This window comes from Daucus carota, chromosome 1 (assembly GCF_001625215.2).
Source record: "Daucus carota subsp. sativus chromosome 1, DH1 v3.0, whole genome shotgun sequence".
Lineage (NCBI taxonomy): Eukaryota > Viridiplantae > Streptophyta > Magnoliopsida > Apiales > Apiaceae > Daucus > Daucus carota.
This window is the reverse complement of record NC_030381.2, coordinates 28,115,353-28,141,049: the sequence shown is the minus strand read 5'-3', so window position 1 is coordinate 28,141,049 and position 25,697 is coordinate 28,115,353. Positions and strand designations below refer to the sequence as shown.

The window sequence follows — 25,697 nt, the reverse complement described above, 5'->3', positions numbered from 1 at the left end:
GTTTCACACCCGAAGAAAACGAGAATGGACAGCATGCAAGTGTAGAATGACATGAAAGGAGAGAACACCACACTGTTTTGCCTGGTTGCCCGTTCTGAGGCATTTGGCTGTGCGGGACGGAGCCGTCCAGCTTTTACCAGCTTGTCGTGTATTTGTTTTCAAGTTTGTTTATAATCAAGACTATAAAAACACTGGCTGTACTGCTGGAACCTATTTGAAGTATAGTCAGTGCCTTTAATATATTCTATATGATTACCAGTAGGGGTGAACACGGGTTGGTTCGGCCGGGTTAGAGGCAAATATTCAACCCAACCCAATTTAATCGGGTTATAAAAATTTGAACCCGTTAACCCTCATATATATTTCCAACCCAACCCTATTATTCATACGTCGGGTTGGGTTGGGTAGAGTCGGGTTTATCGGGTTTTATCCCGTCAAAATTAAAAACACACAAACACAATATGTATGTAGCTTACTCCCTCCGTCCCTAAATACTTTTCCCATTTGTACTTATCACGTTTGCCAATACACAGTTTTGATCATTAATATCTTTAATTTTATATTTATATTAAATATAAAACCTTCACCGTATTAAAGTACACATAAATATGAATCCAACAAGATCACTCATGACTATATTTTATCTTATAGATTAGACGTAAATTAGTAATTTATCTCATGTTATGAACAGTGCCGACATTACAAATGGGAAACGTTTTTTGGGACGGAGGGAGTACTAGTTTAAATAGACTACACATTGCAGAAACACATTGCAGCATTTCAAAAATCTGGATTCAATCTCAGTCCAAGAGACATAGATGTACTAGTAGTAAATTACAGCATTTGCTTTTCAACTCCATCACTCTCTGCTATGGTGATTAACAAGTACAAAATAGACAAACAGATTGAAACTACTAAGCTACATACAGAATGTGGTTAAATAGACAAACACGTTGCATTTGCATAATAATCTAAGGATGGTTACGAACTATTATTAATAAATTTATCAATATTTACAGAGAAATTAACATAATAACAAGCTATGAACTAGAAGCATAGAGAAATGATTTAGGTCAGATGCTAATGGGCTAGGCTGCAATATTTTGATGGACTGTTATAATTTTAATAGTGGACTATTGAACTATGTTATTTTAAACGGGTTGGGTCGGGTTGGGTGGGGGTTAAAAAATTAAAAACCCTGACCCAACCCAATCTATTCGGGTTAATAAAAAACGAACCCAATTACTTCTCGGTTTGGAACGGTTCGGTTTGATCGGCCGAAATAAGGTGCGGGTTGGGTCGGTTTTGCGGGTTAAACGGTTTTTTGTTCACCCCTAATTACCAGTTCGTTTGCTCCCTAATTAGGATTAATATAATCAGAGAATTTCTTATTTATTTCAAATATAAATATTCATATTTTTTAACATATTTTTTTAACTAAATGTTAATCTAAAAGCTTATAGGATATCTTCTTCTTTTTTTTCACTTTAATATCATTCTTTTAATACCAAAATTCATGATAAATATTATCATGCTTTAATAATAATAATAAAGAATTCTTTTAATAAATTAGAAATTAGAAATTATAATAATACACCTAAGTTATTAATAATAAATATGGTATACATATATATAATATATTAAATTTTTGACACGGCGATGGAAATAGAGAACAATTTATTTTCTTTTAAGATGGATTGAAACGAGAATACACCGGCCTTGTCTACACTATGATACTCGAAAATCTTAAAAAAAAAACCTTTATTTTATTCTTTCCATTGTTTTTGAAAATTTTGAGTTTTATTCACTAATATAAGAATAATAAGAACCAGATTGAGTTGGAGTAAGGATCTCCCATCACCAAATTATCTCTCATCTATTAAAATAAATATTAATTTACAGGAAGATAAATTCATTTAATAAGAAAATTAAGACATATATTCTTTTAAATTAAATTTAATAAAAACTCCATTTTATAATACATGTACCTTTTAAAAGAAAATACACATGTTTAGAATTTCAAACATTGTTTATTCAAAAAAAAAAAAAAGGAATTTCAAACATTGACAATAAAGATACATACATGTGTACTCATGTTCATCACTTTGATCAATTGACTCTTTAGTTTTGAAAATACAAATAAAAAATTAAATAATTATTTGTAAATCAATTTTATCCTAAAAATATAAGTGATAAAATATTTTAAAATAAAGGTAAGTAAACAAATATTTTGTAACAGATGTAGTCATTAGAATCTTCTTTCAAACTCACCCTGGCCAACTTTTTTGTTTGTTTTTAGTCACAAATTTGATATCCCTGTATAATATCTATTAATAAACTATCATAAAATCTTATTATATGATAAATAAAATACCATTGGGGCATACAGAAATAAACAAATTGCCGGCAGGAACAATTCCAACTTGACCGGCCAGGCCAGCTTCTCACTCTTTACTGTCTAAATTTTACTAGCCGTTAGTTGATGTAAGGAGGCTACTAATTTATCATTTATCTTGTTGCATGTAGCATTTGTTGACATTTTAAGATTTTTTCGAGAAATATTGTTATATGTTGCGTCCCATAGTCGGGCGGAATCGGCCGACACTTGATCTACACTCAAAATTAAATTATAATATACTTTCACTTAAAAGATACTTGAATGACCGAAACCGAATGAAGCTAAAATATAAAAACAATTATAACGAAAATTGAAAAAAAGACGGTTTTGATGATGGAAGCCCAACCACCCCTTTTCGTACAAATGTAAAGGGGAAGTTGGTTTATTTTAAATATGGTAAATCTTTGTAAATTAATAAAGCCTAGATCATATTAATATTAATATATCAAGATTATTAGAGCATCTCCAACGGGGTTGGCTATAATTCTTAGCTAAATTGGACCTGTAAGACATTATGTAAAATTTGCTGAACCTGTGAGACATCGTGCTTCAATGGAATCAGCTATATTGGTTGGTTATAATTTAAAAACAGTATGTTATTAATATTTTGAATTATTAAAATAGAATATATCAATTTAATATGGTAATAAATGATGTGTAATCTTCCTACAAATTTCTTACAGACCTGTAGCGGATCGACAAATATAGCTATCTATAGGAGGTTGGTTAAAATTATAGACAACAGATTATGTGGTTGGAGAGGTGTTTTTTCGACAGGTTGGCTAAATTTTTTATATTTGGCATGCCAACTCACCTTTTAGCTAAGAGTTTTGTGTGGTTGGAGATGCTCTTATTGAAGTTAAATATGTAAATATATTATTTTGAAATCAAAAGTTTGTGATTTAAATATTAATTCATTATAGATTATTAATTTATTAATTATCAGTTAATCGAGATTTTAATATATATTTAATTATTTTGATCTTTTTAAAGATATTACTTTTGTGAGTTCGAATTTTTCGCTTATTATTTGTGTAGGAGAGAATGTTTGTGTTTTTGTATATTTCTTGTCACTAGCCCAGGTTCTTCCTAGCCGGGTTCTATATGTTGTGTATATATACTTGTGACTTGCCAAGCTTTTATGAAAACCAATAGACTTGCAAAGCAAGCTTTTATCAGTTTGCATTATATGTTCAAGAACTTGACTTCTGTAATCTTCATATAAGGTACATTATTTATTATCTGACACATTTCTGTTATGAAACCATCGATTCCGAATGTGTTTGTTTTATTTGTTAGTAAAATTTGGTTTCAGTTGCAGGTTAATAACAAAATGAGTGGAAAGGAGACTTCCCTTGCTGACATTGTTGAGGAAGGAGTTGATCTGGTACATTTAGACTTGCTGACACAGAAATTAAATCATCTATTTCTCTTGTGCATTCGAGTTATGTCAGTGGCTGAATCTTGTCTGTTTTTCGCAGGAAAATGCACCGTTGGAAGAGGTCTTTCAGCACCTAAAATGTACGCGAGAGGGTCTGACGTCTGACGAAGTGACTAAACGACTAGAATTGTTTGGGTATAACAAACTAGAGGAGAAAAAGGTTGTCAATCTACTCTGTTTAGTGTTACATTTGTCTATTTTTGACGTCTATGCCTGCGTTTTGCTGATTGATTTGGCTCGTGTTTGTTTCATCTATAGGAAAGTAAAATATTGAAGTTTCTGGGATTTATGTGGAATCCATTGTCATGGGTGATGGAAGCTGCAGCTATTATGGCCATTGGTCTTGCTCATGGAGGGGTATGATTTTGGCCTTTTCGGAATATTTTAAACGTTACATGCCATATTTTGAAACTTATGCTAGATTTTAGGAGATAATTTGATACTCAAGTAACCATGTTTTGTGCAGAACAAGGGTCCAGATTATCATGACTTTTTCGGCATCCTCATTCTGCTGATAATCAATTCGACGATTAGTTTTATTGAAGAAAACAATGCTGGAAATGCAGCTGCTGCTCTCATGGCTCGGTTGGCTCCAAAGGCAAAAGTAAATACCCCCTCTGTCATGATCCTGGTTTAACATCATTTTAATTGCCACTTTGATTTGATCTCTGTGTTTTCGTGTTCCAGGTTCTGCGTGATGGAAAATGGAAAGAAGAAGATGCAGTATCGCTGGTTCCTGGTGATATAGTGAGCATCAAACTAGGAGACATTGTTCCTTCTGATGCTCGCCTACTAGAAGGAGACGCGTTAAAGATTGATCAGGTATTAATGTGCTTGTTGTTAACGACAAACTTAAATAATAATACGAAACATCATATCATTTACATTGCTTTGCAGTCTGCTCTGACTGGAGAATCACTTCCAGTAACCAAGAATCCAGGTGATGGCGTTTACTCGGGCTCAACGTGTAAGCAAGGTGAAATTGATGCAGTTATCATTGCAACCGGAGTTCATACTTTCTTCGGAAAGGCTGCTCATCTTGTGGAAAATACCACACATGTTGGTCATTTCCAGGCGGTATGTGGATTAAGACGCTAATTTCTTTAGAAATTAAATTATACTATTGATCTGTTTTTCTAGCATCAAATGAATTTTCATTCAATGGTTTTCAGGTCTTAACGTCGATTGGAAACTTTTGTATTTGCTCAATTGCTGTCGGAATGGTGATTGAAATCATTGTCATATATGGACTTCAAGAGAGGGGTTATCGCGTTGGTATAGATAACCTTCTGGTGCTTCTCATCGGTGGGATTCCTATTGCTATGCCTACTGTTCTTTCTGTCACCATGGCTATCGGTTCACATCGTCTGTCTCAGCAGGTCTGCACAAATCTGATCATTTTAGAGGTTCTCTTTTATTCGGTGTAACTGAAATTATGTATTCTCTTCCTCCACAGGGTGCCATTACAAAACGTATGACAGCTATCGAGGAAATGGCTGGAATGGATGTTCTCTGCAGCGACAAAACTGGCACATTGACCCTTAACAAGCTAACTGTTGATAAAAATATGATTGAGGTTATTATTTCCGACTACCTACTAATATGATTTTGTATATTTATGTTCCACATTCGCTTTTATTGATGCCGTCTTTGTCATTGCAGGTGTTTGCTAAGGGAGTGGACAAGGACGATGTAGTACTAATGGCTGCAAGAGCATCGAGGTTAGAGAATCAAGATGCAATCGATGCTGCTATCGTTGCAATGTTGCAAGACCCTAAGGAGGTATTTTACATGTGTCTCTAAGCACCTCTTGATAATATTAACGCTCCTGTTGTCATGCAAGTCAGCTAATTATTGTTTGCATTCTTGTTTTATCGAAGGCACGAGCTGGAATAACTGAGGTCCATTTTCTGCCATTCAATCCAACTGACAAAAGAACAGCACTTACATACATCAACAAAGCTGGTACTATGCACAGAGTTAGTAAAGGTGCACCGGAGCAGGTAAACAAACTTCTGCAATCTATATGCATCATATAGATTTTAAAGAATCCACTTTATATGTTCTTTTGGTGTTATGTTTGGCAGATTCTTGACCTGGCACATAACAAATCCAAAATTGAAAAGAAGGTACATTCAGTAATTGATAATTTTGCAGAACGTGGTCTTCGATCCCTTGGAGTTGCTCGTCAGGTAACTGGTTAAGATCTAATAGCCTATTGTTTAGGTCCCTTTATTGTTGTGATAAGCAGTCTCTTAGGTACCCATGATGCACGTGGTTATGTAGATGAACTCATGGGTTGTTTACGTTTGCTTTCTGTAGGAAGTGCCTGATAACAACAAAGACAGTTCTGGTGGGCCTTGGGAGTTCATTGCACTTCTTCCTCTCTTTGATCCACCTCGTCACGATAGTGCTGAAACAATCAGAAGAGCTCTGGAACTCGGTGTCAGTGTCAAGATGATAACAGGTATTTCAGACATGCTATGTTCTGGGGCTTTCAGGATAAAAAATTTCAGCTTTCAAACAATGGACCACAAAGTGATGCAGTTGAAGGCAACATAGGATGTCTTTTTGACGTTTGATTATCATTGAAATTTCTACAGGAGATCAACTGGCCATTGGCAAAGAAACCGGGAGAAGACTTGGAATGGGAACAAATATGTACCCTTCATCAGCTTTGCTCGGTAAGAATGGTAATGGGGATTCTTCAACTCTACCTATAGACGAACTCATTGAGAAAGCTGATGGTTTTGCTGGCGTCTTTCCTGGTATGTGTAGGACTTGTCAATTATCGTTATAAGTTTACTGATATACATATGCGCTTTTCTGATGCCTTGCTATAACTTGAAGAGCACAAATATGAGATTGTGAAGAGGCTGCAAGAATTAAAGCACATTTGTGGGATGACTGGTGATGGCGTTAATGATGCACCGGCCTTGAAGAAGGCAGACATTGGAATTGCTGTGGCAGATTCAACGGATGCTGCACGTAGTGCCTCTGATATAGTGCTCACAGAACCTGGATTGAGTGTAATTATCAGTGCTGTATTGACAAGTCGCTCAATATTTCAAAGAATGAAAAACTACACGGTATTTAAAGAGCTAATCATCTAAAAAACCTCAACTTTTATGAAGCTGTAAATAATAAATCCTTAACAACTGCTGCTATGTTCTGCAGATATATGCTGTCTCGATCACCATTCGTATTGTGGTAAGTTATAAAGAACAGACAACACACTATTTACTAGTAATGTGCTAAAATCTGCTTAAAGAAGACTCTTCTTAAGTCTTGTGGTAAATCTAATCTGTGTACTGCAGCTCGGCTTTGTGTTGCTGACTGTTTTCTGGGAGTTTGATTTTCCGCCTTTCATGGTGCTTGTCATTGCAATTCTCAATGATGGTAATTATTCATACTGGTTCTTGAATATTCATGAATAAAAGAATGTATCTGTACTATTTCTTTTTCGAAGAAACTCTAATGCTTTTTAATTGAGTTACTGTCTCTTCCTATTAGGTACAATCATGACTATATCGAAAGACAGAGTAAAACCTTCTCCATTGCCTGACAGTTGGAAGCTTAAAGAAATTTTCGCAACTGGGGTTGTTCTTGGTTCTTACATGGCCTTAATGACTGCTATATTTTTCTGGGCAGCATACGAAACTAACTTCTTTGCGGTAAATTTCATAAGAACAGGCCATTCATTTCTGTCACCTGATAAAACAACTTTGTATATTGACTATAAAATTTATATACTGCAGAAACATTTTCACGTAAAGAATTTCAACAAGCACGAATATGATCTGTCAAATAAGGAAGTAGCTAAGGATCTTAATGAAATGATGGCATCTGCTGTTTATCTGCAAATTAGCACTATCAGCCAGGCCTTAATTTTTGTGACACGTGCAAGAGGTTGGTCTTTCGCGGAAAGACCTGGTGTGCTGCTTGTTGTTGCCTTCATCCTCGCACAATTGGTAGAGACTTTTGCTTTACCTTCCAGTTTCAGTCACCTTTGCACATAACTGCTAACTTGCTAATAACTTCTGCTATGAAAATTTGCAGGTTGCGAGTCTGATATCTGCCACAGTAAGCTGGGATACCGCAGGAATTCAGAAGATAGGCTGGGGATGGACAGGTGTAATCTGGCTGTACAATATTGTAACCTATATGTTACTTGATCCCCTCAAATTCGCAGTGCAATATGCACTTAGTGGAAGAGCTTGGGGCTTGGTTGTCGATAAAAGAGTAAGAACATTCAACTATTACAATTGGTCTCAACAAAATGTAGAATTTCTAAATTTACTAAAATATCTACACTTGAACTATCTGCAGACTGCATTTAGCACCAAAAAGGACTTCGGCAGGGGAGCTCGTGAGGCTGCATGGGCTGCAGATCAACGCACACTCCATGGTCTGCAGTCTGCAGAGCCAAAGATATTTTCTGACAACAACACATACAGAGACCTCAATTTCATGGCAGAAGAAGCTAAAAGGCGCGCAGAGATTGCAAGGTAAGACTCTGCAACAAATGTTTCCGAATTTCAAGTTTGATTACAAGTGAGGCTGTAGTGCAGACTTATTCATTCTAATCTGTCTGCCATTTCCAATTTTGCAGACTTAGAGAGCTTCATACTCTTAAAGGAAAGGTGGAATCTTTTGCCAAGTTAAGAGGCCTAGACATTGACAACAAGAACCAGAACTACACACTCTGAGGAGTACATAAATTAATCACTCATTGTCTCATCAGCCAGCTTTTGTATTCTTTTACCATTTGTTAAAGTATCAATGGATGTTTAAATAACAAGCATCGTTTCTTTTATTAGCAATTACTATTTTACTATTTCCCGGGATTTTGTGTGCTAAGTAGAGTAATATTCAATTTGTTAACTCGATTTTAATTTTCATAAATAATTGTAAAAACATATATATTTACAAAAGTTTATTTGCTTATCCCACAATGACACAATTATATGTAATTTCAATATTTCTTAGCTGAATTGCCAAGGTTTCAAGTGAACCGTGACTAGAAATAATAATAAAAAGCAACATATATTAAATGAAAATAGTATATATACCAGTTTATAGTGATGAAGATGATGAAACAAGGGCCACAGAACCAAAGAAGATAACATGTAAGGTGAAAGGTAGATATTACTTTGTTTCCTGTGTGGGGGGATGACTCTGGCTTTGAGGTCATCACCATTGACAATACAATCACCATTCCATCCAAGAAAACCTACTAGAACATGGAGAGGGGGTGCTCCTGCATGCATCAGGAGGAGATCATGGACTTGTTGCTCTGCTAATTCTCAACCACTCACTTCTCCTCGCCCTGCTGTCATTCTTCCGGTTACTCCCTTCCTCCATACTTCTCAGTCACACACAATTAGTATCAGAATCAGGATTCCAAGATATCGTTAGTTTTTTCAGTCGGGGCTGTAGCCTAGGCTGGTTAGACGGTGGAAATGTATCTGGAGTTGAAAATATTGTGAAAAGCTAAAATGAGTATTTAAGTCTAAATATTGTTTTTTGACATTGTGGTGATTAAAGAAGTTCTTGAAGATGGATAGAGAACTTAATGAATGTGTGTTTGTTGTAGGGGTTGGGAAACAACACGAGTGACTATCAACAGTTAGTACTAACATTACAAGACTATGGAGTCCCAACTGTGGTGGCAAATGTTGCAAGGATTGACTGGCTTAGGAATGCTGCTGGTTTACTGGATCCTAATTACTGGAGTGGCACACTCCAGCCTCGTCCCGTTCTTGATTGGTACTCATTGCTCCTCTTTCGTACTTGGATATGAGTCTATTAGGAACCTAATCTACTAAGTGAAGTAGTTTTTTTTTTAAAATGTAGTATCTTGTTGGTAGGTACTTGAATCGGGTTGATGAGGCCATTAGTGTAGCGAAGGAGCTGGCCCAAGGTATGCATTGTACAGCCACGTAAATGTCTGTTAGTTTTTGCACATAATTTAGAATCCATTGGTTTAATCTACTAACCTGTCTTTCATAGGTAGGCAACTGTCCTTAATCGGACACTCTGCAGGAGGATGGCTAGCGCGAGTTTACATGGAAGAATACGGGACCTCAAATATTTCCTTGTTATTGACTCTAGGATCTCCTCTCTTGTAAGTATGATCAACCTATAGTTCTTGTTGCATAAGACCAAAATCATCGCTGTTTAACATAATCACCTTACAGACCGCCACCAAAAGGAATATCCGGAGTTATTGATCAGACGAGGGGGCTCTTGAGCTATGTTGAAAATAATTGTGCAAAGGCTGTTTATACCCCAGAACTGAGATATGTTTGCGTAGCAGGGAGGTACACTAGAAATTTTAAACGCTAAGCTTTCGCTTTTTTTAAAGCTGAAAGGTGCTAATTAAGTAATTGGCATCATCATCATGTAATATTCTTAGACAGAGCCTAATGCCTTAAACAAATTGCTGGTTTACATAACCTACAGGTATATCCAAGGTGCTCGTTTCTTCGGAAATGAAGACACAAATTCTGTATCCACTATTCCTGTTCCCGTGCAGCAACCAGCTTCAGAGGTGATGATTGAAAATGGAACAAGTCTTACAGCAACATCCAGTGGCACTACATTTCGTGCTCGTTTTGTTGGCCAGGGCTACAAACAGGTAAACATCCTCTTTTTCCATTTAGTGTACATGTGGTAGTCTACTTGATTGTCAGTGAATAATCAAGCTCAGAGCCTAAATTTTCTAATTGCTGTAACAATGTATCAGGTTTGCGGGCAGGCAGACGTATGGGGTGATGGCGTCGTGCCAGAAGTATCTGCCCATCTCGAAGGTGCACTGAACATAAGTTTGGATGGAGTCTACCACTCTCCGGTAGGTTCAGATGATGAGTCGCGTCCCTGGTATGGTTCTCCAAGCGTCGTCGACAAATGGATAAACCACCTCCTTCACTAGGCCTCATCAATTTGTATTATTCATTGACAAAGTTGTCACTAAATAGAGGAACGTGCTGGTATTTCTAGCATTTTATTCCAGTGCAGAGGAGGATTATTAATTTATTACCATGTTAAAATACGACAAATCTGACAATTTCCATTAACAAACTGAAACGATATACAAAGGAAGAAACACAAGATTGCAGCAGGAGAGAATGAACAACCACCATTAAATCTTATAACTTACACCTGCCTCTGTCACCGAAGATTACTAGTTAAATATTTGAAATATAACGTCGACGATTACAAAAAGAACCACTAGTTGCAACTTCGATTCAAATCTTCCCTGTTTACTGTCACCCCCGGAGTTCTTTTGTGGAACACTGCTCGTTTCACTACTGCTGCTCCGTGTTGCATTAGCTTTAACTGCGCCTGCAAAATCGCTCAATTTTAATTTATTTCATCTAACTTTTACTTGTGCACTGGCCATGGCCACTCTGGTTATCATGTTGCAGAAGTTGCATTTTGAAAATAAGTTCAAAATTTTGGAAGGCATAGTATGAGAGTTACCTCTAGTGCCCGACTCAGTAGCATTACCCGAAACCATGGCACGGCCAAACTGATAGAACACCTGGGCATCTGCTGAATTAGGAGCCAAATGTAGAAGAGCTGCAAAACATTGTCAGTCGAAAAACCACACAAAAACTGTTAGAATATAAGAACCTCCCATAGACTCCTTTTCCTAACACCTCGAGATTTTAGAAGAACTGAACACCTAACAAAAACGTACCAGGGCACTGGGAAACGTTGGCAGGGGCATGACAAACAGAAGGGAGGCCTAAAGCAAGGGTGACATTAATGTCAAGCCCCAAATCCGGGTCGTTCCGATCCTTAACAATCACACACAAACACTTTCTGTTGGTTTTCAACAACTGTTTGAGACCATTACAACAATCTGGAGTTGGAGATTTTGCGTTTCCTCCCACATACTGCAAACACGTGGCTAACCCCACCAACTGTTGCGTACATTCCTCCTTGTCCTTCTCGTCATTTGTTGTTGCGCATGCAAAAAACAATGTAACCAACATGAATGAAAAACCTACCCTTCTCATTGCCATGCTAAGTTTCTCTCTGTTTACAACTTGGTATTTTTCAACAGCTTTGGCTGGGTATTTAAAGAGAATTAAGTCCAAGTAATAGATTATTGTCACCATGTTTGGCTGTCTTTTCATAAAAGTTAGGTAAGAAAAACACAACTTAAATATATTTTAAACATATTTGTTTGAGTCACTTATTTTTAAAAAAAAAACATATATTATAATCTTTAAAAAAAATGAGTTATTTATGAAAAATAAAATAAACAGTAATCGAAGAGGCATGTGTCATGGAATTCATCATGGGAATCGAAGTGGATCATAATTCATAAGGCAGCACTTCACCAACCCCACTCACAGTTTCAGAAATGAAATATATATATCCACACTACCATCGACATAGCTAAAGTCAGCGGCGGAAAGGGGAGGTTAGAGCTCATGAACCCGAAAAAATAGTGTATATTTTTTTCCCAAGCTCCTGATTGAACTATTGAGATGTCAATATAATTATTTTTGTTCCCGCTGGATTATAAATATCATAGAGAGAGATTTGCTTTCCAAATTTCAAATTATGATATTTTGATTGCTTCCTGGATAAATTGTTATTTTTTAATCTTTTCGTATTTGCTGTGATTTTGTATAAGAAAATTGTTAATTGAGGGTTCCAGATTTCTCAAGAATTAAAGTTTGAACTTTGAACAATTGAGTGGTATATAATTTGATGAATCGCTGTTTGATAAACATAATATTGGGGTTCCGCGGTTTTATGAACATAATTCACTACTAGAAATTTTGCATTAGACATCGCCTAAAAACCGATGTCCTGGTTTTTTTTAGGCGATGTCTTTGTCGGTGATGTCTATAGTACCCATATTAGACATCGGCTAAAAGGCGATGTCTTAAACACAATAGACATCAAATTTAAATAAATAATCGATGTCTGAAACATCATAGACATCAGTTTTTAATCTAAAGTCGATGTGTAAACCAAATTCAGACATCATCTCTGATAAAATTTATGATGTTAAAAACCCATAAGACATCATCTCATATTATATAGTCTATGCCAATAAGCTAGTTTCACATCATTTTTTTTCAATGTAGTGATGTTGAAAGGACTTTTAGACGTCTTCTAGTTTCTTATTAGGTGATGTTAAAGATATACTAGACATCATTTTATGGCGTTTTATCTGATGTAAAATATAGGTATAGACATCAATATATTTAGAGTATATGATGTGTAATATGCAGTTTAGACATAGTTTTTTGCCAAACCAAGAAGCTACCAGATCCAAATTACTGCATAATATCAATTATATACATATCCAGCCAACCAATATCCAAACATCAAAAAGTACAACATTTTCATCTAATCCAAACATCAATTACAAGAAATATTCATCCATCTTTTCTAATTCTAATTGTACACTAGCCAAAATATCCGACAACATGAAATCAAAACATACACAATTATGCCAACTATGCCAAGATACAGAACCACGTTGTAAACCTCAAAAAAATCAGCTTCAGATGCTTCTCCACCGCCGTGCTGAAGTTTATGATTTGACTGAACTAATAGATAGAGTACAAGTAAACAGCTTCACCTGTGATTGAATTGACAATTGTCATCAGCCCCTCAACTAGGCAAAATCTGCCAATGTTCACATGCACATTTGAGAGAAAAATTAAATGATATGTAAATTGTCACTGAACACATAATACAAGATTAATTGGTCACTAATATTTCCATGCCTCTCACCAATCTTCTTAGACCATCTCCTGAATTTGGAACATAACTACATAGCAGATATAAAGAATCAAACTCTACCGTCACAAGACGCCCTTCACTATCTAATGCCTAATGCCTAGCTAAACAATAAACTGCTATAATTTTGTAAAGTCTCCTTTCCCAAGGTCCAAAAATTACAAAAAAGTTCCTGTTTTACCTGGCCATAAAATAAATAAAAAATATACAAAAGCTCCACTACTACCTTTGAACTAGTCAATAGACAAGAAAGTTAGATATGAACTATTATAACAAGTTAATCACAAGCTTCTCATAATATAATATGTTGCAGGCATCTTTTTAATTAGTCAAGAAGTCTGCATTTATAGTTTAACTTCTGTTTAAGCTACTTGGGGGTGCTACTTTATTTTGTTCTAAGAAACCCATACATATATAAAAATTATGTATTATTGTCATAGCCACAATTCAATAAGAACAGCAGAGCAGGTAGAAAAAAATAGCAAGCTATAGTACCCCTCGAATTCTTGGAAGCCTTGGCCAAGGATTTGTTCCATGAGTCTACACTGTCTCCGGCAGCTGAAAGAAATTTATTATTATAACATTCGAAAGATATCTCTTGTTTAACCCCGTCTAACTCACTCGAATAAAACATGCTTCTTCTGCTTTGACATTTTCCCATTGGCAATCTCTTTATTTTTTGGCTTCTTAGTAAGATCTTCGGCACATCTGCAGGTAGTTCTTCACATCCACGAGGAAATGGAACGATATGATCGCTAGTGTCATCAGCCTCAACCCATAATATATCTACAATATTAAACAAATTGCACAGTGTCATTATGACATGATAAACATATAACAAAGCCATATCTCATAGTTAAATGTTATTTGAAGTTGTGAAGTATATAACTATATATATTCTGATACACTGGATTGAACATCTAAACATATAACAGAGTAATATCTCATAGTTATCATAACAAGATGCAGCATCTCCAGGGCCTTATAGGAAAATGAGGCCAAGGTACATACCCGAGAGAATCGCCCGACCTATAATTGGACCACACATAAATAAGTGACAATCCTCACATATCCGCAGTTTACTAATTGCTTAATACAAGACCACACATGCACAGAAAACATCATTGATAAATAGAATTTGTGGCCTCTTATTAATATGCTCTTTAAAAAAAGAAACAAGTTGGATATATTTATGCAACTAAAGGGATTTAACCCAACAGAGGTAATCACACTTTAAAAATTAAAATCAAGCATTTGGTTCGAGACTAACAATTTTCATATCCACATATTAAACACGATACTACTCCTGGACTTAAGTTTATTATCTGATCTTTTATTGACAATTACTGAGCATTGTAATTTGTAAAATGGACATTGCTAGTGCCTAGTAGTAATGCATTAAATAATTAAGTCACTGCATATACCCGATACTCACGAAGAATTGCTTCCTAATCTTTTAATATTTTCATTAACAAAATATATTTCTGTAATGATGTTCAATATCATTAATTCACACTCTTGTAATCCTTAACATTCTAGCCTTACAGATACCACCATATACTCTTGGTACAAGCATAGAAGGTTCGAGCCTGGTGTCCCTCTTCGAGTTTCACATTATAGTTCCTGGTCATAAGCCAAAACTCCAGAAAATTCTTGCCTTTCCACAAGAAAAAACCAATACACAGCAACTAATTTGGAAGTTAGGACTAAAAAAAATTCAATCTTTTGGATTTTAACTATAAAATCATAACCCAAATTTCACCATCAAAATCATAAAATCCAAATTTGAACCCAATCCAAGTTTGTGAGGTCTCGTATTAAGCAGGAAGTAATGTAACCTTATCCATCTCAACATTACCATCTTGCATCCTCTTAAACAGACTCAACGCCTTCCAAATAAAACCCCCCAAATCTGAACCCCCAAATTGAAACCCTAAATTAAAATCTATAAAAAATTAATGTAGATGAAATTTGTAGAGAGAGACTGAGCAGCTTACATAACTGAGCTTTCGACCTTTGTACACCGAGATAGCAGCTTTAACCTTGGGAGCGAGAGGGTAGTTTTGATTTTGATAAGCTTCGTTGAAGAGAGACTGAGGTTTGGAGAGATGAGGCTGAGCTTGTAGAGATTGAAAGCTGCGGAGAGACCGAGTTGTGGAGTGTAGAGAGGAATTAGGGTTCATACTGTTTGAGAGAGTTGAGAGAGATGGACGTGAGTTTGAGTTTGAGAAAGTCGAAGGGAGAGAGTTCTGTGGGTGTGTTTATATTTGTTTGTTAGGATTTTTGTTTTTGTTGTTTTTTATTTCTGCCGAAAAGATTTGAAGGTTGGGAAAAATTTCGAAAGGCGGGGGAATTATTTGGTAACCGGTGGGAAACAATTGGGGACGCGCATATTTTTTTTTTAAAATGTAGTTAAGACATCGATTGACCCAGAAAGTGATGTTTGAACACCACAAAGACATCGTTATTATAAAACGTGATGTCATAAAATCTTTTAACATCGGTTGCATCAGGGAGCGATGTTAAAAGGGTGATGTCTATTACAGTTTTTCTAGTAGTGATTTCACATTCTTTTTAAGAATTGTGATGGTTACTTACTTGATTTTAAAAAACTTTGCACATAATTACATTACTCTTTTGATATATTAAAATGTGCATAGATAATCTTCAAGCAGCTTGTATAATCTTAAGAAATACTCCTGCATTCTAGATAAAAAGTGTTCAATTGGAAATGTTCTGGAACACGATTCCTCTTCGACCTGGATCACTAGGGATCACGTTCGAGTTTGCTATATATTATTCCGTGAAAAATCACTTAAAGGGATCAAGATATCGAACCGCGAACCAAATTCGCGGGTCATCGTACCCGATTCATAAGAGCTAGCGTTTTATGTACCCGATCTCGTACTTCGTACTCGAATGACCCGTGAATAATATTGTTTGAGCCCGCAAGTCTAATTTCTGGTTGCGCCACCGGCTAAAGTGCTTGCAATTTTATAAAATTATTCAGAACTTAGAGAATTAAATAAATTTAAGGTCACACCCACAACTACAGAATTCTATTACACCACTATCGTTGCCTTAAGAGTATAGGAGTATTCGATTAGTTGGTTATTATTTATTAATGATGTTTTAGTGCTTCCATAGATGTAGCATTACAGATTATTAAGTTTATTTAAAATTCATATTAACAACTATTTTGTTACATAAATTCATGTTATCTTAAAATAAGGTAATTGTGAGAGTGAAAGCTCAAAATAACACATGTTTAATTTGAACGACATGTGAAATAGCAAAACTTTAGAGATTCAAGTCATATTCGCACTTGTCTATTATTTGTTCAATGACTCAATGTTCTTGTCACGAGGAGAGTTGAGTATATTTATTTCCTCAAACTGTATTTTTATTTAAAAAACAAAATTTATTTTTGAAACCTTTTAGTTTTCTGTTGATCAAATATAATCTATACTATTTTATAATAAATAAACATAGGTATACTTTGTAATAAAACATTTTGGTTATGTTTTTTATCATCTATAAATTACTACATATAAATAAATGATAATTTATTTCTATTACCCATTTATAATATATAAATAAATATTGTAATTTTTTTTAAATATGATTAATTTTTTATAATAATTAATCAAATTTCAATACATGATCTCTTATTTTTCATATAAAAATGAATATAATAACGTTAAAAATTAGATTATAAATTAGACTATGAATATAAAATTTCAATTTATATATTTATCTATGATTTTTGTATATAAACAATGAAAGGTAGATAAATATATCAATTTTTAATAAATTGGAAAAAGACATTAACCATCATATTTAGCATTTAAAATGGGAAAGGGAAGAGGGAAGTAAACAAGTTGCTGTGTATAGCCCTAGTTTAATCAGCTTCATCCCAGGTGCCGACAGCTTCGTTCCCCCATTTCCGACAACTACTCAGGTACACTTTTCTTGCATACTCAGCCGTTTTAATATTAATCGCACACAAACTTCACTTAACTGATATAAATGGAAGAGATTCTATCAATTTTGTGCACAATGTACGTGAAAATTTTCAGCTCAGCTGATCTAGTGCAGTTTGACAATGTAGGCTTTTTCCCCTCCTAGTTTTGCATTTGTAAAATGGATACATAAGGCAACTCCCAGGGCACTCACCCCTTATGTATTGGGCCATTCCAACACTGCTCCCCATTCTGTAAAATTTTTACAAATCTGTATATGGCTTCTGCCACTAGCCAAACTCATTCTCTATAAATTATTATAAACTATTTTAGATAACCAATATAGAGAACGTGGTTGGAGTTGCTCTTAAGTACCCCTGCCAAAAAAGAAAGGGAGTCCAAAATGTTGTTAGTGAATATTGTTTTTGATACTGTATGATATTCATGTTTCAGAAATAAAATGGCAAGCAAAATACTAAGTGTAGAAGAACGAGGTGAGCTTTACGAGAGAATGTGCAGGAGCATTGTTTGTATTTATGATGAGTTTGATGAACTCAAGGGCGGTGGAGTGTTTTTAGAAGTTGGTTCAAAGCATTTGGTGTTGACAGCTGCTCATGTTGGCGCGGGGAAAAGGGATTTACGCATTGCTTGTTATGATAAGACGACATATGCTGCTCAAGTTCTGCATCATGATCCGGCAAGAGATGTTGCATTGTTAGATATTTTAAACAAACCTGAAGACGGGTTTGTTTGTGCTCAACTATACTGTGGAGGAGACGAGTTGAGCAGGGGTTCCGAGATTCATTTTATTGGTCATCCCGGGGGACAAACCTTCGCATACAAAGTGGGGAATATATCCTGTGTAGAAAAGACCTGTATTAGCATATATCGTGCTTTGAATATGCATAAGATGTCCAAATTCGAAAGAATTGCTAATCTAGAAGCAAAGAAGAATAAAATTATCGATGACTTTAGCATGTTGGATGATTCGGTGAGGTTAATTCAAGCTAAGAATGTGCATGGTTGCGGTAGATTTGGTGGTACTGGGGCGCCATTTTTAGATTCGGACGGGAACATAGTAGGTTTGTATAGCTTCACTTTTCAAGCAGAAGATCATGCTATCCATGTTGCTGAGATCAATGCAAGCATTGCGGGTTTTAACCACAAGGGCAAGGGAAAGAAAACAACTACAAGAAGCCAGAAGAGTCACAAGTCATCGAGTGTTGGCAAGAGCCGGATATATAAGTAGTAAAGTAGTATGATTCCTTAGTTGTAACTATATATTTGTTCCCTTTTGTGGCATATTCACTTTGATGTAAAAATTCTAAATTGTCTTTATTAATCATTTTATATAGTCTGATGAACTCATGTATGCAGAACTATTTAATCTCTATAAAAAGGCAAATGAACTATAATTGCATGTTTTCAATTTTTGTTGTACATAACTTAGGTGTATTTATGAACTAAAAGTTTTTAAAAGCCCCGAATACTTGCTTACTAATGACATTGTAAATTTTGGTTGTTTGATCTGATCAACCATTTGTTAATTTATTAGATCTTGAATTAAAGGTATAGTTTGTGTTTGTGTTTGTATAAGTAAAATCATGAGAATGAGATACATATTCATAGGATGGACTCCAGCATAGTCTCCTAGGCAATCCAGAAGAAGAGAGCAGGCAGAACAGATCTTGAGCAACAGGTATGTTGTTATAGCAAATATATTTCTGAGCTGCAAATATATAATAATATAGCATTTTGTTGAATTGTTTTGTGTGTTCTGCCAAAGTTATATTGTTTTTGAATTTTTTGCAAGAGATTGCTTTTATTTGCATATGTGTTGCACTCTTTCCAGTTGATTTCCATTTGATACTTGATTTATGGCTGCCTACAGGTTGACCAGTTTCATGGAGAAAACTCTTCTTCAAGAATCTGACAAATGCTAATCAACAGTTTAAAGATGCAAATATGAATAATCTGAGTTCTAAAGTCAGATGTAGCCAAGGTACCAAACATCTTAAAACCTTTTAGAGGAAAAATGTTTAAATTGTTTAAAGCAACACAACAATAATGTCTTCAGCCAACAAATTTTGATGATTAGATAGATGATCATGATTGCTTGAGGCTGCACCGTTATGACAGTCCTTTGTAACCTTAATTCGTAGGAAACATTTGGCCTTTTGTATAGATGGATCATTCTCCTACCCTGTTAGTTATTATAAGCGATCAATGTTGGCCTACTTCAAAGTAATCAATGTTGGGATGATGTAGATGCTGGTAGTCAAAAGGATGTTGGTTGTGGAGTGGTGCTTGAATTGATTCATCAGCTTATCTATGAGCCACTCGTGAAAATCTCCTACACCTATGATAGATAAGATATAAAGCTACCCATCCCTATTTTGTCGATAGAGAATGGGGATAAGGCAATTTTTTTCTTTACTTTTATACATAATTGAGTTTCACCCATTAATTAGGAGTCAATGCTTTAGGCGAAAAGGATCAGTAAACTAATGAAATCTTTCTTAGCTCTAGTGGAGAAACAACTTCCGGACACAACACACTGAACCATCACTTTTAATCGTTGGTGGACCGGCAGAATTCTCTTTCCCAGTGCTCATCCTCAGTTCCTCTCAGGCTTTGATCAGTTTTTAGGTAGTAATCATTTTATCCATTGGAACACCACTAACACTATTTCTACAGAAAATTGAGGTATGATATACTTCATTTTCAGTGGGATGTCCTTCGTTCTGTTATATCTCTTGCAAGTGCTATATAACGGCTATGTTATATCAGTTTTAGAACCATTATATACTTCTTTTGATCAAAAGTCTTCTCATTCAAAAGGAGGTGCTTTTAACTTTGAGAAAACCATATTTTATTTGTAATGGTATTCTTAAGTGAACTACCAAAACAAATCTACATGTTAAATATAATTTGAAGAGTTTTCATCTGTTCATCAGATTCATATGGTATGATATTTATCCATGAAATTTAACTCTAAATTGTCAACTATTTGGAATTTAGTGAAGCTTGGACAGGGATATGGTAGAGAAATAGCTTTGATCTCTACTATTATGGTAAAAAGGCTTACTTTCCTTTTTATCTCTTTCATGTTTCCTAGCTCTTTAATAATATGTTCACTTCAATTTGATATGGTGGAGAAATATTTCTTTTCCAGATGACAATTATGATTTAAACTACATCTGCATTTTACATCTTACTCCCTCCGTCCCATTTTAATTGACACTTATTCCTTTTTGGGACGTCCCAAAAAGAATGAACCTATTAAACTTACTATTTTTGAACACTACTTTTCACTATTACACCCACTACTTTCTTCCACTATCTCTATTCTATAATAATATAAACACTATTACACCCACTACTTTCCTCCACTATCTCAAATCTATTATTAAAATTTTGATGGGTCCCACCACTTTACCAACTTTTCAACCTTTTTACTACCTTTTTCTTAATCTCCGTGAAAGTCAAAGCAGCTCAATCTTTTCGGGACGGAGGGAGTAGTAATTAAGGCTTGGGGGTGAAGTAAGCCTTGAATCTATGAATGTTCTTATGCCTGCTTATACATCTCACTAATAAAGTAAAATCTTCTTACTTATTATCATTATTTGGATCAAGTTCATTTTCCAATTTATATAATTATTATTGATTTGTCTTATCTGCAGCAGAAATTATATGTCACTTTAGAAAGAGAGTGGGTTCTAGTTCCCTATAGAGATGAAATTGTATGTTCTTCTAAGAAAAGAGAATGGGTCGCCGTTCCTCTGTAAAAAGGTATTTCAGTCTGCTAAGTTCGTCAGTGTTGAGATTGCATGACAGAGGTGTCAAGCTTATATTTTTGCATGATCCATACATTTATGTCAAATCTACAATATTTATTATAAGATGGACATGATATTTCCCCTGTTATGGAAGGCTTTTGAAATTTGTGTTTGTTGGTTGATGTTTAAACTATGAATACTATTGTCTTCAAATCTTCTTTCGTTTTAAAGTTTCTCCAATCTTCTTTCGTTTTAAAGTTTCGTTTTAAACTTTGGTTGATGTTTGGTTGCCTTGTATTACTTGTAAATTTGTGATCAACCAAATTCTGATAGCAGAGTTATTCTGCCAATTCTTTCTTAAATTATCTGAGCTGTTGCGTTTGCAATATGATATTATGTTTCACACTCATACAGAGTGTGGAGAGCACCTAATTTCGTTTCTGTGATATTCTACAAAGCTATATTGATGACTGACAGCGGCATCACTTTGCAATTAATAACTCTGTGTTAACAAATCCCTACATTGATGACTGACAGCACCGTCGTTTACATTGCTCCTAAGGAACCAAAACTCTACTGAAACTCCGAGTTCTATCTGGTATCAACTCCTCGCCAAACAATCTAAACCCAATTGCTTTAGAACACATGCAACATTTATGTTTATAGTTTAGGGGAATGTAACTATGTTTTTAATTTACATGCAATTTCTTTTTATATGAAATATTGGACTGATGTGTTTCTTGTTTATGAAACTCTGCCATCTGCCATCTGTTTTCTATTCTTCGTGCCTCTTCTTTATTATCGCTGTCAACTTGTCATATTTGTGTCTGGTTTATTTTTTACAATGTATTATCCCGCAACTTTTTGTGTTGTTCCTGTTATAGAAGTAACTTTAACATATATATGTCCAACGGGGAATGTTGGCTAGCTGAGAACTGTAACTGCTGTGTCCGAACTATTGCCATAATTTTAATATCAATCAAGGACTTGTAATCATGTAGCCTTTCCTAAAGTTTGAATTCTACACCTGTATATTGCTCTAGTTCTATATTTCGTTGTCTAGCTCAGAGAGCAATTGCTCAAGAATATATGTTGAGATTGTAAAAGCCTCTGTATTAATTGTGATCTCCAGGTGAAGATGGACAGTGCACATTGAAAATATTACCTGCACATGTGATTATACGGTAGCAGAGAACAAAATCTGGACCCTTGCAGAGGGATCAAAATGCGAAACCTTTTGCAATTACTCGGTCTCAATTTGTTCTTTCACTGAGCACGCATCAGTCTGCAGCCGATTTTTCGGTGCTGTTGATGTCAACTAACAAGAACAAGTACAAGAACAGAGCTTGACATGGGAAACATTTATACTCGCACCTTTTCTTTGTAGTATAATAGTCAATCTTATGCAGTAGAAACAAAAATCAATCTATATCTATATATCTATCTATATCTATATATATCTATATAAAGGAGGATTTCAAGAGGATGATGTGTCATCTTTCATATCTCTCCATCTTATTTTTCTGATTTTCAGGCTCTTCTTGGTGATTTAAAATTAAAATTAAAATATTTTTAAATTAATTATTGTTCCTTTATTTTTCTAGCTTATTAATTGTTACAGTTATCCGTCAAAAAAAATAAAATTTTGGTACAGTTAAAAGACCTTTTGCTTTCCATTTCAAAGCTTCCAGTTCTGATCGATCCTCAGATTCCCAGTTTCACACAGTATTCTGAGTTTCACACAGTCTCTTCGCCATCTGGTAGTCTCTCTTTCTGTTAATTATCTAATTTGCTTTTATGTAATTATTTATTTGGTTATATTAATCGTGCTTCTGTTGAAATGCAATACTGTTGTGACATTTGGTAATTAGAATGGTTAGCGCTTCAGTTTGTTGTAATTGTGAAATTGATAAATATGAACTGGATGATTGCGTGGGTCAACTCTGTTCTCGTGTTGCTTTTGGTTCAGTTGGATAAATTGTTAGTGATTACAGACACACGTGTTTGTTTGGATTATTGTGCTGGAAATGTTATTGAATGTGTTGTGTGTGGTGTTTTTGAAGCGGTGATCCAAGCTCTTGGAATTTGAAAATTTTCGTGATCGAGTAAAATTATGAAAATTGGCTCCTCAACGTTGATCACAGCGCCACATGCGTGATCAGATGCAGCAGAGTAATACTGCGGCAACTGCTATGTATGATTAGCCTAGGACTACTGGTGGATCGCTGCGCAGTGCGGGTTCTGCTACTGATGCTGGTGATGCAGTCATGGCACGGTGGCTTCATTATGCCTGGTTGCAGCATCTGGCCTCACCCTTGGCTACTTCCGCTGCAAATGATCATCGCAATATGCTCATGCAGATACATCTGAATTCTGAATTGAATTGTTATCCGAAAAATTGAATTTACCTTTTACGCTTTTTGTTCAGTGCTAATCATTTCAACATATGTGCAATGTTTATGTTTTTGTTTCCTGATCAAACATGATATAGGAATTGGAATTTTTAATATATGTATATCATATGCATTTTACATTTTATTGGTTTAGTATAAGATTTTGTTTGGCAATAACAGTCGTTAATGTTATTCTTTGTCAGTTTGATTGTTCGAATTGTTAATTTTTGTTGCACCAAGGTACGAGTTAATATAATTTGTTTTGATAAGAAATTAAGTGTTGCCAAATGCTATAAATTTATGGAATTATTAGCTTATGATCAATTTGGTGTTTTATTATTCCTTTTCTAGGGTTATGGAGCACAATCTGCTGAGGAGAAGCAGAGGCTTTTCAAACTAATGAGACACCTCAATCTTAATGGAGAGTACGGTTCAGAACCATATACTCCGACTGCACAAAATTCTGGTGGGGTTTCTGAAGAACAAGCCCTTTATGAAAGCTTGATTTTATTGGCTTAATCTTTTTCTTGAATTTACCTAATATTGACAGTTGCTTTGTTCCTGTCGTGGGATCCTTGCAAGAGGCCAACTGCCTTGGAAGTTCTTCAGCATCCTTTCTTCCAGGTAAAGCATTATTTCTGAGCATTGCAGGAAGATGCAAATCTTCATTCATATTATGATCTTTGCATTGTCATTCAGATCTCTGTTTATAAGAGTGTTCTTTTCTGTATTTCAGCAGAGTTGCTATTATGTTCCTCCGATCCTCCAATAGCTGCAGTTGCAAGGACTCCTCCTGGTTAGACTCCCCCCCCCCTCCCTCCCTCCCTCCCCCGCTCCCTCGCTCCCGCTCTTACCCTCTCTCTTGCTCCCGCTCTCAGCTCTCCCCTTCCCTCCTGCTGTGAATTTGTACGAACCCTATGCTGAGTGTTTTTTCTGTTTCCAGGATACAACCAAGTATGACAAGACTCTGAGAAATCCTGCTGTGAAGAATTTTATATAACTATTCCATCTCCCGTGATTTTTTTGATGCTGACTTGTTAGTTACTACATGTTTGGTCAGTATCTTCCGTAATTATTTATCTGTTGTACTTTTTTTTGGTGTTGCATACTTGCGAAATTGTTGTAATATTTGAGTTGTGTATATTTTCTTTCATCTAGCCATACTTTATGCGGTCTGACACATGTAGAATGCCCTGACAGTGCTCAGTGTTCGACAGTATTGAACTTTGCAAATGTTTGGCACTTCATATAAATCTCATATTCATTCTCTTTTGTGAATTCTCAGTATATCTAAGCCAAAAATATATATGCTACCAAGATTGGTTGCTGTTGCAAGCAGTTTGAGCTCACGATATGCCCTTTTGATGGTCTTTGGTGTTAAAAAAGGCATGAAAAATTATATCACCAATTGTATGACTTTTAAATTAGTATACATCCTTTGTTTAGACTTATTTATGACTTTTATTGCCACACTATCATGGAACTAATTAGTCAAATAACAGAGAATCTTTTTTACCCGTGTCTCTGCTATTCTCGACGTCAGAGAAGGCTTTGAAAATAGGAAGCAGAGGTTTGAAATTAGGAGCAGCACGCTCTATGCTCTTAACCATTTTAAGAGGTAATCAGGTTATTTTAATGTTTATATATATTGTCAATTAGATCTCTGAATTGATTGTTATATTTTTGTTCGCATTCTGTCCATTCAGAACACTTTACAAAGATATTCATGTGTTTATTTGTGTCTTTCATGCTTTCTCATTTTATATTGTTGGACATGTTTGCAGCTTCTTACATGGGAGTTTTTTCCCCTCACAATTCATGGTTTTGTTTCCTGGTACCGATTGGAGCTCATTTTTACTCTAACATATTAGCCTTGATTAGTTGGTTTTCCAGCTCTTAGAAACCTCAACTTTAATCAACTCTCCTACGTCAGTTTACGTATATACAAGA

General features: G+C 35.3%; 4 protein-coding genes and 1 long non-coding RNA gene across 7 annotated transcripts; 3 read left to right on the top strand and 2 right to left on the bottom strand.

Moving 5' to 3' along the window:
* Positions 1-3,478: 3,478 nt before the first annotated feature.
* LOC108205324 (plasma membrane ATPase 1) lies at positions 3,479-8,676 on the top strand. Of its 2 annotated transcripts, XM_064078829.1 has the most exons (22): positions 3,486-3,624; positions 3,714-3,785; positions 3,880-3,999; positions 4,098-4,196; positions 4,306-4,443; positions 4,527-4,661; positions 4,737-4,916; positions 5,012-5,218; positions 5,296-5,415; positions 5,502-5,621; positions 5,720-5,842; positions 5,927-6,031; positions 6,162-6,306; positions 6,443-6,607; positions 6,690-6,928; positions 7,017-7,049; positions 7,157-7,238; positions 7,353-7,513; positions 7,598-7,810; positions 7,899-8,081; positions 8,169-8,347; positions 8,452-8,676. In XM_064078829.1, the coding sequence occupies exons 2-22, from the start codon at positions 3,732-3,734 to the stop codon at positions 8,546-8,548; spliced, it is 2,898 nt and encodes a 965-aa protein (XP_063934899.1). In that variant the 5' UTR covers positions 3,486-3,624; positions 3,714-3,731; the 3' UTR covers positions 8,549-8,676. The 2 variants fall into 2 exon arrangements, with proteins under 2 accessions (XP_063934898.1, XP_063934899.1); XM_064078828.1 differs by having other exon boundaries at positions 3,479-3,624; positions 7,353-7,810.
* Positions 8,677-8,922: 246 nt separating this feature from the next.
* LOC108205460 (uncharacterized) lies at positions 8,923-10,877 on the top strand. Its single transcript, XM_017375426.2, has 7 exons — positions 8,923-9,185; positions 9,436-9,608; positions 9,710-9,762; positions 9,852-9,966; positions 10,040-10,162; positions 10,305-10,479; positions 10,588-10,877. The coding sequence occupies exons 1-7, from the start codon at positions 9,012-9,014 to the stop codon at positions 10,771-10,773; spliced, it is 999 nt and encodes a 332-aa protein (XP_017230915.1). The 5' UTR covers positions 8,923-9,011; the 3' UTR covers positions 10,774-10,877.
* A 14-nt stretch (positions 10,878-10,891) lies between these two features.
* LOC108205461 (non-specific lipid transfer protein GPI-anchored 14-like) lies at positions 10,892-11,911 on the bottom strand. The gene is made up of 3 exons (XM_017375427.2): positions 11,545-11,911; positions 11,325-11,423; positions 10,892-11,186 (listed from the first exon to the last, which is right to left on the bottom strand). Exons 1-3 carry the CDS (start codon positions 11,870-11,872, stop codon positions 11,026-11,028), a joined length of 588 nt encoding a protein of 195 aa, XP_017230916.1. The 5' UTR covers positions 11,873-11,911; the 3' UTR covers positions 10,892-11,025.
* A 1,233-nt stretch (positions 11,912-13,144) lies between these two features.
* Positions 13,145-16,067, bottom strand: LOC108205462 (uncharacterized). Its single transcript, XR_001803983.2, has 3 exons — positions 15,611-16,067; positions 14,109-14,399; positions 13,145-13,452 (listed from the first exon to the last, which is right to left on the bottom strand). It is a non-coding gene; the product is annotated as an uncharacterized LOC108205462 (long non-coding RNA).
* Positions 16,068-19,965: 3,898 nt separating this feature from the next.
* LOC108204574 (cyclin-dependent kinase F-4-like) lies at positions 19,966-24,922 on the top strand. Of its 2 annotated transcripts, none has more exons than XM_064078827.1 (9): positions 19,966-20,281; positions 20,597-20,649; positions 21,259-21,367; positions 22,487-23,114; positions 23,418-23,987; positions 24,099-24,213; positions 24,298-24,371; positions 24,487-24,543; positions 24,691-24,922. In XM_064078827.1, exons 5-8 carry the CDS (start codon positions 23,934-23,936, stop codon positions 24,517-24,519), a joined length of 276 nt encoding a protein of 91 aa, XP_063934897.1. In that variant the 5' UTR covers positions 19,966-20,281; positions 20,597-20,649; positions 21,259-21,367; positions 22,487-23,114; positions 23,418-23,933; the 3' UTR covers positions 24,520-24,543; positions 24,691-24,922. The 2 variants fall into 2 exon arrangements, with proteins under 2 accessions (XP_063934897.1, XP_063934896.1); XM_064078826.1 differs by having other exon boundaries at positions 19,969-20,281; positions 24,484-24,543.
* Positions 24,923-25,697: the final 775 nt, after the last annotated feature.

Excerpts from the sequence above, each read along its gene's own strand:
- LOC108205324 (XM_064078828.1), top strand. The coding sequence starts at position 3,732 with ATGAGTGGAAAGGAGACTTCCCTTGCTGACATTGTTGAGGAAGGAGTT. Across the intron at positions 3,786-3,879 it reads TTGAGGAAGGAGTTGATCTG|GAAAATGCACCGTTGGAAGA; the intron begins GTACATTTAGAC and ends TGTTTTTCGCAG. Across the intron at positions 7,050-7,156 it reads CGATCACCATTCGTATTGTG|CTCGGCTTTGTGTTGCTGAC; the intron begins GTAAGTTATAAA and ends TGTGTACTGCAG.
- LOC108205460 (XM_017375426.2), top strand. The coding sequence starts at position 9,012 with ATGACTCTGGCTTTGAGGTCATCACCATTGACAATACAATCACCATTC. Across the intron at positions 9,763-9,851 it reads AGCGAAGGAGCTGGCCCAAG|GTAGGCAACTGTCCTTAATC; the intron begins GTATGCATTGTA and ends TGTCTTTCATAG. Across the intron at positions 10,480-10,587 it reads TTGGCCAGGGCTACAAACAG|GTTTGCGGGCAGGCAGACGT; the intron begins GTAAACATCCTC and ends ACAATGTATCAG.
- LOC108205461 (XM_017375427.2), bottom strand. The coding sequence starts at position 11,872 with ATGGCAATGAGAAGGGTAGGTTTTTCATTCATGTTGGTTACATTGTTT. Across the intron at positions 11,424-11,544 it reads CAACGTTTCCCAGTGCCCTG|CTCTTCTACATTTGGCTCCT; the intron begins GTACGTTTTTGT and ends AATGTTTTGCAG. Across the intron at positions 11,187-11,324 it reads TACTGAGTCGGGCACTAGAG|GCGCAGTTAAAGCTAATGCA; the intron begins GTAACTCTCATA and ends GCGATTTTGCAG.
- LOC108204574 (XM_064078826.1), top strand. The coding sequence starts at position 23,934 with ATGTTATTCTTTGTCAGTTTGATTGTTCGAATTGTTAATTTTTGTTGC. Across the intron at positions 23,988-24,098 it reads TTAATTTTTGTTGCACCAAG|GGTTATGGAGCACAATCTGC; the intron begins GTACGAGTTAAT and ends TTCCTTTTCTAG. Across the intron at positions 24,214-24,297 it reads TCCGACTGCACAAAATTCTG|TTGCTTTGTTCCTGTCGTGG; the intron begins GTGGGGTTTCTG and ends TAATATTGACAG.